Consider the following 14519-nt stretch of genomic DNA (forward strand, 5'->3'; position numbering starts at 1 on the left):
CACATAGTGAAGGTTTGTGCCCCACCGCAAGCCTTGTCAGTTAAATCCTGACATCTCCAGAGACCACTTACCATCATCGTGACTGGTCAGGTTGGGGTTGCTGGCTGGGGGGAGGCTTCAGCTGTGCCCTGTTCACTGTCACATCGTTTGCTGGGTTCTTCTAAGAAACAGCATCCTTCCTCAGGTGGACACACACAGTGCCACGAGTGGGTTTGACTGTCCTGAAATTGAATTTGCTTTATAGTTTCATGTCCAATCGCATCTCCTTCACTTCACAATACTTTTTATCATCACTTGCTCTCTCTCTAGGGTGTGTGTTTTTTGGGTGTGCGTAGCACTGACACTTGGTGCTGCGTACCACTTCCTTGGTCCTGGACCTTCTTTTTTATCTTTACAGTGCCTTGCATGGGTTTAGCATTCTCCAGAACCTATTGTAACAGAGATGGCGAGGCAAAGCCAAGTGGATGCTTATAACATTTAGAGTGCAGGGATGGACTTTAATCTCATTTCTCCCCATAATTCAGCACTTGACTGTCCTGGCCAGTGTGATCATGAGTGATGTTGTCACATGAGAGATGTTAAACCCATGATACGGCTCTTATGCCTGGATCCCCCATATCTGGCTTCGTGAGAACTGTTCATTGCAATGACGGTAAGGTTAGTAGGTAGTTTGAATTTTTCCTTCTTCCTCTAGGATATTGGACTCTGAAGTTTCTGATTTCCAGCTGTAAAAAAGACTTTCTTCCTTGTTCCTCTTGTTTTCTTTGTTTGACTTGATTAGTTGGCTTTGCTGCTTTCCTTACGCAGTTGCGTGTGGTTTCCACCACAGCCTTGCCCCCCATGCACTGCTCCTCCTTGCTCACGTGCCCTGGCAATTCCAGGGCTTGTCTTTTGTTTGTGGGGAGGTTTCCCCAGCTCTGGAGCCCCTTCTGAGCCCTCTTCCCTGTAGGCCGATCTCCAAATGTTGCCAGAGCCCCATGGAGCATCCTGCTGAGCTGCACTGCAGAGGTGAGCCCCAGGCAGTGAGGGACAGAAATGACAGCCTTGTGTCCCCATCTCCCCTGCCTCACCCTGGGCCAAGACCCTGAGCTTTCCTGAGCTGACCCTCCGTTTTCTGGTCCCTGTGGTTTGGAGGTGGCCTCCTGGCATCAGCATTTACTGTTTTTCCTCCTGGATGCAGTACTCAGAGGCTTGCTGTGATCCAGCCAGCCCTAGGAGTACCAGCCCTTGGTGGCAAGTCGTGCTGGTGATGTGGCTCCTGCTCTGCTCCTCTCCGGCCATGATTGTGCACAGATTGCCACCTCCCTGCCTGGCTTTGGACCCGGCTGAGAGCTCATCTGCCTCTTCAGCCTCTGTAGGTTAATTTGCTGTGCCTTCTGACTACTCTGGTTTCTCCCCGCCTTGCTCAGCAAATGCTTAGTTTAATTAGATCTTCCAAATAACTCTATCCCATGGTGGCTGTAACAACATGGGTCATTTTCCATGGTCATTTAAAACCAACTCTGTCCTCCTGACGCTGCTTTGTGCCTTTTGGAGCAGCCTGTGGCCAAACGTCAAGCACTCTTGAGCACGGCAGTGGGTTAAATGTGCAACTCTTCTACCCTGTTCTCCCCAGTACATCTCCACTTTATGTGGTTGGTAAAACCCAGGTGACAGATGGACAGTCTGAGGGACAGAGAAGTGATTTGTCTGCAGCTGGTGGAAGATTTCGGGTTGCAAACCTGGTTTCCTGAGTCCCAGTAAGCTGGGTTTTCCAGCCTCATTGCAGAATGACTGTTCTCCGTTAACTGCTGTGGCAGGAGCAAGAAAGAGGGCAAGGGGACGTTGCTTGGCTTGTTCAAAGTGGTGGGTGACAGGGCAGTGCCCTCCCAAAGGGCACTTCTTACAGGACCCTGTGCAAACACAGAGGAGTGGCAGAGGGAGATGCTGGTGAAGGCCCCCTCCAGCTGGGGGGGACATCAGCTGTTGCAGAAGGGACCACACAGAAGATGAGCAGAAGGGATTTTGCTATTCCTATGCTTCTCCTGGCTGCCAGAGGGCTTCGATGCTGCCGGAGCACCGAGGCTGAGCTGTGTCGCAGGCTCAGTGTGTTGCGTGTGGCTCTCGGCGAGGACATGAGTGCTCTGACCCGTGGGGCAGCGGCACCGACCCCTGGCCTCTGCAGCACCCCTCACGCAAGGCACGTTGCCACTGTTTGGGGTAGTTCATTTAGGAGCAATCTGCGTTGTCAGAGCTATTGAGAAAAGCTAGTGGACTGTGCTGAATAATGAACTAATTAAAAAGTTTCATGATCTTTTCACTGACCATTTGCCAGCTGGAAGAAAAGGCAAGGGGGAGGCAGGGGGGAAGAAAAGCTAAATTAATCAAATGCCCAAATCCCTGCAAATCATATAATCAGCATTTATAAATGTAACTATGCTTGTGAATATGTACAAGTGTCCAGGTAGCAGGGGATGGGTGTCATGAGAAAGGGAAATAGAAGGGGGGGAAAGAGGCCAGAAAGGAGGAGATGGTGAATAGCAAAGTAGCTCTTGAGATTATTATTTTTTTCTTTTTGTTTACTGTGCAGACAGTGAAGAAGCTACCATTAGGCTGTTGTTTCAGCCACTCACTTTTCAAATGACCTTGGGCAAGTCTCTTATCCCCCTGCGGTTCAGTTTCATGTATTCATGCTCCAAGGCTCAGTGCATTCAAGGTGGTGAGAGTCTTTAACAGTGTGGAGATGGGACTATGTGAGTAAACCCAAGGAGGGAAGGCTGGAGCAAGGCAGGGGGGGATAAGCTCTACAGAGGCTATTTTTAATTATTATTATTTAAATACAGTTTATTCTTCCCTCTCTTTCCATCCTGTACTAGCCTGGATTTGGGAAGGGAGTCCAGCTCATTGCCCAGCTCTAGGTGCCCAGCTCCTCCAGAGGGAGAGCTTAAGGATGTCCCCAAGGCCATAACAGTCACTGGAGGAGAAAGAGCAGCGTGATCAGGAAAGATGCACTCCTTGTCACCTGGGGCTGGGCTGGATGCTGGCGCTCTCAACAGTGATGGGTAATAGTGCCTCTCCATCCTGTAAGCCCAGCTGGTGAGGCAGATCGACTCCATGGCTTGCTTATGAGAAAGTAATCCCTTTTCCTCTGCTGTCCCTCCCCTGCAGTCATCGGCATGCTCATGCCGAGATGCAGCCACTGCAGGAGGACCAGTTGTGCTTTCAGGGCTCGGTGTGGTGTGGCATCCCATGCTGAGGTCCAGGTCTGCAGGGAGCAAGGCGTGGTGTGTGTCCCATCCCTGGCAGCATCCCTGGGAGCAGCGGGGAGAGCAATGCTGCCTGCCCTGGAGGCAGGGCTGGGGGAGGCAGGGTGGCAGGCAGCCGGGGGTGATGCTCTGCTCCCGGGCCATCAGCGACCACCGTGCTGTGACCCTCCAGCGGGGTGGTTTGGGGAGCCCGATGGCTGCTCAGCGCTGACACAGGCTGGGCAGGAGCGGGGCGCAGGAGGCTGTTGTGCTGGCGACCTGCCGGGCAGAGAGTGAGACAGCCCCGTTTACTCTGCTGAGTGGTCTTTATTTATTTATTCTTCAAACTTGCAGCTGGGGAGCTCAGAGAAGGAATAAGGAAACTTAATTATTTACCTCTCGCTGACAAACCAAAACACGTCCTTTGGCAAAAGTCCTGACGCGAGTGCTGTGAACAACACATCAAATATTTAGATCATTAATTAGCAGAAAGAATATCATGCCTTTCATTTTCCAGTGCTCACGAGTAAGAGAAGTGATGTCCTGGACAGCCAGCACCTCACACCTTCCCCTCGTGCCACTGCCCTGTCTGCATCCAGACACGTCTGAGACAGGGAGATGACAAACGGTGCGCCTCCTTCCTTAGGCAGCAGCAGAACTGTACAGAGTCTATGCCATAACTGAAACGAGCCTAATTAAAGAAGCAAAACCAAGCCAGGTGTTGCACAGAAACTGTATAATTAGCACTTTGTGCTGACTATTTTTTTATTTCTTTTCCCCCCCCTGCTTTTTGCTTAAACCCTGGACTTTTTTTTTCTTAATTTGCTAATCATCTCTCATGGTGACTAACTACACAGCCCTCCGTGCGCTTTTACCTTTTGATGTTAACATAAGAGAACTCTTGAATTTCAAAGAGCTTGGTGGGTATTTGAAAGAATAAAATGCAAAAGCTGCAGCGTAATCAAAGCTCATTATGGTTATTCTTGGTGTGATGTCTCTCTTCCTACCTAATTAGCCATTTTGGGTTGTTGAGGCAGTTCAGTTTGGCGGGCATTTTTTCGCTGTGCTCCCCATCTGATTTCGATAATTATGACCCTTAGCCCTTTTGATACTTTATTATAGCAAAGGTGGGGTTTTTGTCTTAACAAGTCCCAATATGTTGCCTTGGAAAGGTTTAAGGGGTTCATGAGTTCCTGAGGATGGATGTCCACAGCCACCTCTCTAAAGCAACCGGTATTCTGGGTGGTGACCAAAACCATGCTGACCTTTGGTCAGAAGGTCTGGACTCCTCCTTGCAAATATTTTCCGTCTCTTACATGTCAGGGTGACTTTTGCAGTGGTATTTCTGTAGAGATGGAACTGTTGGATGCAGTGCTTACCTCGGGGTAGGTGGAAAAGGATCCCAGAAAATTATTGAGGAGGACAGAAGGTGGACCTTACCATGAAAATTTAAGGTAAAATTCTCCATGGGTACATCTGCATAATGTCTGCTAAATCCACTGAAACAAAGAAAATTTAGCATTAACTTTTCAAGATAATTCAGCAGCGAATCTGGTCTTAATGGGTTGACTAAGCATAAGCACTTTCTGGACTGGAGGTATGTGTTTTCATTTTGTTGGTAACAAGTCTTTTGGTGATTTAAGGGAGAAAGTGTTGGGATCTCTGGCTCCACAGAACTTAAAAGCTGTTTTGATTTGTTAAAATATGCCCATTGCTGCAGTATATCTACCTATGTTTGATTTCGGGGAAAAAAAATCTATAAATAAGAGGGACTTCAAAGCACTGTAATATTAATTGTCTTCTGATTTTACCCATATAAAAGGAAAAAAAAAACAACCCATGCACACACATAAAGGAAAGAAAGTATAAAAAAATATCAAAGTTGAGCAAAGGCATAAGTAACAGAAAAAGTGGCTTTGAATTTTTAAAAGCGCTTTTATAGTCCATCTGGAAAAAAAAAATCCATGTAACATGGAAAACATGCTGGATTCAGTGCCTCTGTTTCCCATCCTCCCCGAGGAACGCCACGGGAGGGGTGTTTACCATCTCCTGTGTTTCCAGTGGCACGGGTTATCGTGTGATTAACGGAGCACAGGTAGAAAATGCGTTGGAGATGTGAATTTGGCTTTGATGAAAATCCGGTGCGCTTGCCCTCTGCTGTGTCGGGAAGCAGGCTGCGGTTACGGTGCTGCAGCCTTTGCTGTGGGTCTCTTTGTGCCTGCGTCAGGTGGCCCTTAGCAGCGATGTGGGGGCTCGCAGGTGCCTGTGCACAGGTTTGCACGGGCAATAGTGAGCTCAAAGCCTGCAGAAATGAGTGGGCATCAGGTCCCTTAGAACCATGGTAGACCCAGCCTTCGAACCACCCTCACCAGGGCTTTGTTCACTCGGGATTTGGGAAGGTGTCACGCAGTGGGTGAATCCCATGAGGGGAGTGATGGGAGAGGGCTGTGATGGTGCAGGGTGAGGCTGCTTGTGGTGCCAGAGGATGCTGCATCACCCACGGAGGTATCTGTCGCTAACCCCATGGAAGGATGGCGGTTTACAGAGCCAGAGCAGTCCTTGGAGATGTCCGTACCTCGTCAGCCAGCACGCTAACTTTTTGCCCCTTGCCCTGGTCAACCCTCTGTGCCCCGCAGATGGCTCTTGTTGGCGTTCAGGGCCCATCATCCCTGATTTACGAGGTGCCGAGCCGAGGCACAGAGTTGGCAGCAAACTGCTTGACCTGGGAACAGCGGGAGCCTGCAGCTGAGCAGAGACTGGGCTGCCCATCTCCCCAGCCCAACGCCCTGAAAATGGTCCGTGCTGGATTTTCTTCCATAGGAGGTGGCCTGGGCGCAGGTGCTCCAAGGCACTGAGCAGCGCTTAGAGCCCAGGTCTGACTCCACAGCCCAGTGCAGCGGTTTTGGTTGAGTTATTCTTGCTGGTACCAGCACAAGCAGAATCAGCCCTTGTGCGACCGCTTTCCTGTAGCGTTAAGCCCTGCATTGCACTTTGGCAGCCAGATCTATAGGGGAGACTGGGAGGAGGCAGGCTTTGAATATTCAAGTTGGTCGCTGCCTCCCCCCTCTCCTGTTCTCAGTGGGTTATTTATTTATTTCGCTGGCTTTTTTACAAGCCTGCTTCTTTCCTGCAGGTTTCACCAAGTTAGGTTTCCAGGCAATCAACGGTTGTTAAATATTCCACTGAGCATGATATTGCTCTCCTGTCTCTCTGTACTGATGCTTAGCTGTGGTAATTTGCTGAACTCAGCTCTTGCATATGGGGACTTTTAAAAAAATAACAAACCTATTAATAATAATAATTAAAAAACACTTGACAGGTGGGAACAGCACATCTAAATTGTTCTGCGTGTCCCAGCGGGTGAAGGAGTGTTCAGCCGCTTTTTCTAATACTTTGCGCGGGCTGCATGTGTTGGTGAGGCGATGCCTAACCCTGCCTGGGGCAAGCCTTAGCAGTGCTGGGGTGGCCACAGCACCTCCTGGCTGATGGGGCTCCCACCGTGGCTGTTGCTTTGTTGTTTCTCTTTCTCCCCACCCCAACCTTAACATCATGCAAGGCATCTCAAGTGGGGGAAAAAATCACGGCTTTTGCCAAGATCCTGAAACTGGAGGAAGCAGGGATTGTGTTTCCAGGGAAAGTAATTCTTGGAAGTGATTTTTGAGGAGCTCCACAAGGGAAGTGTCAGCCTTACCCATTCCGGCCTGAGATAAAACCCCCTTTTTTTCAGGATTTCTTGGGGGGGGGGGGGGCCAAACCCGAAACAAAAAAACCAAAACCAAAACCATGGCGGGAGGATCCATTTCAAGTATCTGTCTTGGGATGTCCTGTTCTCCTTCCAAAAAAATCTGGCTCACCTCTTTCCCTCTGGAGGGCTGTAATTCCAGCACCTGGCACAGGCAATAAACGTAGATACTCCAAGCTCTCCTGGGTGGGCTGAACTTGCACTTTATCATGAAGGAGTTTTCATCGGAGAAATGCAGCCCTTTGGCTGAATGTCCTCAGATATCGGGGGGCGATGCCGTGAGACCCCTCTGGGTCCCTGCCAGCTTGGCTCATGGCTCCCGAGCACTCAGGTCCCCTAGGGATCCTCTTCACTGGGGTCTGGGGCAGTGATGTGGCATTCCAGACTTCCAGGCTTTTTGCCGGAGCTTTGGGACCCTGAGAGATCAGGGAAACCTGTCAATAAGCATCTGGAGGTATCCGGGGCTTATCAAGGTTGTTAGCCCATGGGATTTCTGCCCTCTTACACCAGTGAGAGATTCGAAGGTTTTTCCTAACCCAGACCAGAAGGCAGACTGGGGTGTGACATCTGGGTAGGTTTTAAATCCTGTGTGAAAAAGGAACCATGCTCAGGATGAAGCCAAGAAGTTTAAATGCTGGGAAAGCCCATACAACCCAGCTGGCATTATCAGGGACTTAGGGGATTTTTGGGATGCCCTGGGGTTTCTGCTTCGAGTAGTCAGCCTTGACCTTTTGCTGGGGCAGGATTTTAAGCATGTGTAATTCTGCTGACCTCTGTGCCATGCGAGAAGGAAGAACGGGTCTAGCCTTTTTAATAATGACGGTGATGATGATGGTAATAATGTAAAAAGCCTTAGTGGCATAATTAAGGGAAGACTGTAGCTTTCAGCCACGTTTCAGTGTCTGTCCACCTGGAGGGAGCTGTGAACCACATCTTCCAGTCCCTCTCTTTCATTCAATGGGCAGGCTCCAGCCCTGCCGTTATCCTCTCGGCAGTCTCTGAAATGCAATCAGCTCGTGGATAAAAACAGGAGTTGTCCTGCCATGACTGTGAGCTCTCTAAAGATGGGTTTGAGCTGGGTAATTTTCTCTGTGTTGGCCCTGCTGTTGGCAGGCACCGTATCATTAGCCCCAGGAGAGGTGGCAGGGTGATGGCAGCTTTGCTGTAAGCCACGTTAGGAAACGTGGTGCAATGTGTATGTTGCTGAAAAGCCGGTGGCTCCTGACTTTATGTGGTGCTCTGTTTGTGCCCGTAAGGGTGGTAAGGGTGAATCTCAGCCGTTTCCCAGGAATACTGAGTCCTCGGCTCTTAGATCATGCTACAGGAAGCAGATAGGCAGGCACTGGAGGTTACTGGGGAGTAGTGGCGGGTGGTTTCTGGGTCTTATCTAGTAAATCCTTCCTGGAAATCCAAGCCTGGCCTTCTGTGCTTTGGCAGGGATCCGCTCTTAGGCTTTTCCACCCCATTTTCTGGGTTGTTGAGTTGGTCAAACACTGTCATGGATTTTCTTTCTTCTTTCTTTAGCGTGCTAAACCGCACCCCAGTGCATCTCGTCCATGAAATCATACTAGTGGATGACTTCAGTGATGATCGTAAGTGACCCTTTTTATGTTAAAAGTGAGGGACCAAACTGAAAGAGCCTGTGAGAGCCTGGGATTTACGCAGAGGGCGGGAAGAGTTTGTTGAGGTGGAAGGAAATTTAAAGCTCCATAGGTGTGAAGAGCAAATCACCCTGTGCCAGGTTTGCATCGCAACAGGGAGGATTCGAATTCGAAATGATCAAACCTCTTCTCATGAAAATAATACAAGAATAGCTCATAGCAAACAGGTTTTATGCCCAGTAAACCTGAATCTGGTCCTTACCCGGTTGCATCCTGCCACAGGCATGGTGTGTTTGATCTGGTTTTCAGCTGCGGCCAGGAGCGATTCTGGGCTGACACCACCAGAATTTCACAGGATGATGCCAGTCTGACCCTCCTGGTGTATGCATATGTTCTGCATATGTTTACGTAGGTGGCCGGCACCTCTTGATTTTTTTTTTTTCCATCCTCTTTTCACCCAGTGAAGAGGAATTCTTACATGGGTTGCCCATTTCTGGGATGCACCATAAATAGGCTGTACGCCACAGACAGCCCACGTCCTCCTGCTGTCCTCTCCCAGTCAATAGTGTGAGTCAATAGGTCTGATCTCCAGCAGAAGTTGGTAGCTAAAGCCCCAGGGGCAACTAGGGAACCACCTGGAAGTGGTTCCTAAAGTCTTTACCCAGTGAGATGGGTGAATGGAAAATCCAGGTGCAGAGAGAAGTGCTCAAAAAATCTGTCTCGGGCATAAAAAGGTTGATAAAATACACCTAGGCTGGGTGGTCTGTGGCACTTGCATTTCAAGGAGCTGCAAAACATAGCCATTTACTAAGAAACATGAAAACAAAGCCAGAGAGGTTTAAGAAACAAAATGGATCTACGCTTTGCTCTTGGATGTTTTAAATAGGCATCACCTCGGAGAGCGTTAGGTACAGATTTCACATGAGACCCACTTCTCGGCACTGACACCTCCCTGGGAAGTTGCTGAAGCCAGGGAAAGGGGTTGCAGTGAACTTTGGTGTGACTCCAGCACACGGGGTCCAGGCTAGGCCAGTCTGGGGACTGACAGAACAGCTGCGATGGAGGCGAGGAGCAGGTGCAGGGACTCGAGCTGCCCTGGCGTACAGCAGAGCAGGCTTTTTGAAGGGTGGAGGAAGTAAATGCCAGGTATTTGGCTGAACAGACAAAGTGCTTGCCTTCCTGCAAGGAGAAAGGTTTGTAGGAATGCAGCCTCCCTGTTGTAGTGTGCCCAGTGGCATGGCCTGGGGAGAAGGAGCAGGGCTGGGCTTAAACTCATCCCAGGGCACCAGGGGAGAGCCTGTTTCCTGTATAACTTAGAGCAACCCCTTGGCTACTCAAAATCAGCGCTTCTCAGCTGTCTTACATCTTCTTTCCTGTGATAGCCTGAGCCTGCTGGCATCTATTCTGCATGCATTTGCATAAAATACATGTATTTGCATAATAGACTATACACACATGGTCAGTTTTTTCCCTGCAACCCACCCCAAGCAATTGGTGCTTTCATCTCATGCCCAGTTGTGTCTCTCTCTCGCCTCTCTGCCTGCTGACCTGTTCCTCGCTGGGATGCAGCTGTTCTGCATGCGGGTTCCTGCTATTCCCAGCAAATTTCCATCGCAGGTCTGTAGCCAGCCCCTGCCGCTTCTGCTCCCCCGGTGCACACGGAGCAGCGCAGCTCTGTGCCCCCGTTGTTTAGGGGTAGGGGCACGGTGACGTCTCTTGTCAGCAGAGCTTGGTAGAGCGGATGAAAGCTCTGATGAAAGGGATGAAAGGGAGGTGCGTGTGGGTGGAGGGGACGGGGCACACTCTGTGTTTATAGTGTCGAGGAAATGGAGGCAGAGAGGTGAGAGGCACGAAGGGGATGCGGTGGTCACGGTGTGGGTGTGCGGAGGTAGAGGGGGCTCTGATGGGTGCCCCTGCCTGCAGACCCAGCTGTGGCATCCTCTACCTTGCTGGGAGAAATCCGGTGAGGAGGGATGCTGGGGCTGCGGGCAGCACCAGGGCAAGAGCAATGGCAGCAACTGGGTGTGGGATTGCAGGAGCTCCCCAGCCTGGGCCCAGGTGGCTGTCAGGCCTCTCTGCCCCATGGAGCTGCTGCCCGGGGTGTGAGGAGCCCCCAGCTGCCCCACGAGGCTCTCTCTGACCATCCCTTTCTCCTTGCTGAGGGCTCGCAGGCCACCCTCAGGAAGCTGCTGCCCTGCCAGGCAGATGGCATCGAACAGCTGAGGTATTGCTTTGCAGCTACCAAAAACAGTCGTTTGCATTAACGTGCAGAAAGTCAGATTCTGACCCCAAACCATAGCTCTTCTGCACTGACTTTACAGCGTAATTTGGCTGTTCTTGGTGTAAATCTGCTGGGTTTACACTAGTTTTAGGAAAACTGCTGCTCTGCCAGTCCTGATTTATGCTGCATGAACTGAGGGGTAAGACTGTTGTGCCCCAGCAGTGCCGTCGCCCTAACAAGCCATCAACCAGCCCAGGACAGAGTCCTCTCCCTGCTCCCAGTCTCCTCTAGGACCATTTCTGCTGCCAGAGCCACTGTGGGGGCTGAGGGTGACATGTCCTCCTTTTGTGTTTCCCAAGCCGATGACTGCCGCTTGCTGGGCAAGCTCCCCAAGGTGAAGTGCTTGCGGAACGGACGGCGAGAAGGTAAGAGCTGCAGGAGGTGTGAGAGTGATGGAGCTGGCGGGGGGAACCTGCATGGAGCAGGTGACGAGGAAGGTCAGCATCTCCTGGGGACGGGGGGCCCTGATAAAAGGAGATGTGATCAAGGGCTGGGATTTGAAATGGATCCCCCTCCTTCGCTGGAAAAGATGGGACTATTAAGATAGCCAATGATGCTCAGCTGTAGCTTATTAGCCAGAAAATTAGAACAGGCAAAACAAAGCCCCGGGTCTTATTTTTGAAGATGTTTGCTCTAATGAAAAAGAGGAGAGCTACTCCTGCTGCTTCTGTGGGGTGGTTTTGTTTTTTTTTTTTGTTTGTTTGTTTTTTTTAAATAATTAATTATATTTGCAAGATTAAGAAGGGCTGTATGGAGGATGAATGCTTGTCCTGCTGGGCTGCTGCTGGCAGCCTTTTGAGACATTTTCCAGCTCCCCGTAGTCTGAATGGGTGTTAAGTCCTACTTTGCTAGGAAAACAGAAAAAAAAAAGGTTCTTCATGCTGAAGATCAAAGGTGTGACTCCAGGTGTGTGTCACACTGGGGAGAGTGAGGAGCAAAGAGGGTTTGTCTGTGGATTCTTTGTGCAGTTCTGGTGTCAGGGTGGCATCACCCCACCAGGAGTGTAAGAGGCACACCTGCTTTGGCAGGAGGCTAGAGAAGGTCTCCATAGACCTGCACCTCCTTCACAGCTTTTTCTCCTGTGCTATGAGGGTACGTCGGTGTTCACCACCAGCACTGGATGAACCTGCAGGTGTTGGTGCTCTACAAAGCCGTCAGGATTTGGGAACCCAGCCTAGAGGTCTTAACTCACTTAATACATCACTGAAGCTGTATCCTTCAGGATGTGCTGGGACTTGGCAGGGGGGGCTGGGGTGGGTACAGCAGACCATGCCCACCCGCAAGATCTTAGAAGTCGTGGAGAGTGATACAGGGACAACCTGTGTTGCAGGAGGTGATGCTGGCAAACACTGGATTGCTCCAGGCTTTTTTCTGCTGGCTCTCTTCTCCTGCTCCGAGGCTGTTCCTTGACTCATTTCCTATAGGGAATTTTAATACAAAAGTCAGCAGCCTCCTCCTGCATGGACCTGATGTGCGGCTGCTCCCTGAAACCCTTTTGTCTCTCTTTATCTGCCCCTGCCTCCCCCCATGTTGTCACCATTTCTCCTTCATCAAGAAGCTCTGCTCCCCTTGAGCAGCCTGCGTGCCCTCTTGTTTGCCAGCGGACCATCTCCTTTCTGGTGCTGTGGTTCAGGCAGGAGGCGTGTTGGAAAGCCAGTTGACTCCTGTATAAATAGGAACAGAGCATCTTTAAGAGCAGTGATATTGCCAAAGAGTCTTGTGTGAAATCCATGCGTGCAGCCGTTTTCCATGCCCTCCCTCTTTGTTCGTTTTTCTCTCTCACAAACACACGCAGCAATCCAGCTCCAAAGGGCTCTAAGTTCATGGTCAGGGCCCTGATGAGCCAAGTGGGCTCTTAGCACCTCGAGAGCTGACCCTTTTTCCTTGCTGGCAACGTGTCCCCATTGAGCTGCAGATCAGCAGTGCCCCCAGGGTGGGAGGGAGACCTGGGGGGTCACTGGGACAAGGAAAGGGGCACAGCAGGGAAAGCTCAGCAGCCTGAAAAAAGCCTAATTCTGCCATGAGGTGATCCCATCCTCAGCTCCTCTGGCCCATTCCCCACTGACTTACAGCTGTGTTAGATTTATTGCCTGCAGGGGATTATGAAAGTATTTTGAAGTGTTTTGCCCCAGAAGGTGACAGCAGAAAAAATTGAGCAAATTAAGGATTGGCATAAATGCCGTAAGTCATTAATCTTGGTGGAGCCATTTATTTGCTTTAGTGACCTTGGGACACGGTTGGCATGCCTTGCAGCGCCAGAAAGGGGGCAATGAACCTGAGCTACGTTTTATCTGAGTGGGATTTAGATGGGTCAAAACCCAGGAGATGCATGAGTGCAGGAGACCACACTGGAGGAGCCTGCGGACGCTGCCCAGCCATCTGGGCAGCAGCTGATGTGGTGTGTCCCTGAACAGGTCTGATCCGGTCCCGAATCCGAGGGGCAGATGTGGCACAAGCAGGAGTCCTGACCTTCCTCGACAGTCACTGTGAAGTGAATAAGGACTGGCTGCTCCCTCTGCTGCAGCGGATCAAAGAGGTGAGTGCTCCTGAGAGATCAGGGCCACCCTCAGGGGATGCACCGTGACGTCCACCTCCTCTTCCCTCTGGTGGGCATGACCACCCAACCATAACCAGCTGCATGCAGGCATCCCAGTAGGGAAGCAATGAGCTTTTGGGGTGCAAGGTGGAGGCAAAGTGGACCTTTGCTGGTCTTCCTCCACCCAGCAGCCAGGTGGAGTTGTCACCATGACTGGGAGAGCTTGTGGGTGGGTGGGTGGGACAAGGTGCCTGCCAGGGCAGCGGGGCTCTCACCAGCAAGCACAGGTTGAGCGGTGAAAGAGGAACACGTGGGCAGTGCTCCAGCAGAGTTTTTAATTAGGCTCATGTAAAATGTTCAGTGCTGATGATTTAAGGGAGTGACGGCTTCTTGAATAGGGGCCGAATTTAATTTCATGCAAATTAAGCGCTAATAAATTGATTTAATAGGATTTAAATTCTGCTGATTTCAGAGCAGACAATGACATTCGCTTTCGCCGGCGGCGACTCTCTCCCCAGCCGTGCGCACGGAGCCTCCCGCACCTTGTCACCCGGGTCAGAGGGAGCTCTGGGCTGGTCACCTGCTGGCACCATGCAGGGGATGAAGCCTCCAGCTCCAGTGTGGACCCATGGTCCTTTCCATTTGCTGTGCCTTGTTCCTCCACCCTTACTACACCTCTGGCTCCTGATTGCTAGCATTTATTACTCGGGAATTTTAAAATTACTGGATTGTGTTGAAATAAGGGCAGCTGAGGAGCAAGGGGGTAGCCAGGGTGGTGGGTTGTGGAAAAACCTGTTCCTCTGGTGTTCAGGGTGCTCCTCATCCAAGGTGCCCTGCTTTTCACACCTCCACACCTGATAGCTGCTGGCTGGGCTGTGCATCACCTGTGTGCAGCAGTGATGGGACAGGGGGAAGGGGGCAGAGCACCAGGTCAGGTCCCTCCACAGTGGGCGAGGGCAGTCGGTGCTGCTGGCACTCATGGGTGCAGCCAGCACGGGAGAGGTCCCAACCACAGCGTGCAGGCTGCTGATAAATGGTAACAGACAGCAAATGGTCGCTTTTCATATTATCAATCGCAGCTCCGGTGGAATTACAAGAATACATGCTGCGATACCCCACTGGAGCCTCATAGCTG

The 14519-nt window shown here is 50.9% G+C and overlaps 1 protein-coding gene across 1 annotated transcript in view; it reads left to right on the forward strand.

Annotated features, from left to right (window-relative positions):
- Positions 1-14519, forward strand: part of GALNT14 (polypeptide N-acetylgalactosaminyltransferase 14) — a 99174-nt gene that overhangs the window by 59526 nt on the left and 25129 nt on the right. Inside the window, exons 4-6 of the mRNA XM_037405944.1 lie at positions 8491-8558; positions 11148-11213; positions 13263-13384. Coding sequence (XP_037261841.1) covers positions 8491-8558; positions 11148-11213; positions 13263-13384 — 256 coding nt within the window. The remainder of the gene's footprint in view (positions 1-8490; positions 8559-11147; positions 11214-13262; positions 13385-14519) is intronic.

This window comes from Falco rusticolus, chromosome 12 (assembly GCF_015220075.1).
Source record: "Falco rusticolus isolate bFalRus1 chromosome 12, bFalRus1.pri, whole genome shotgun sequence".
Classification (NCBI taxonomy): Eukaryota; Metazoa; Chordata; class Aves; order Falconiformes; family Falconidae; genus Falco; species Falco rusticolus.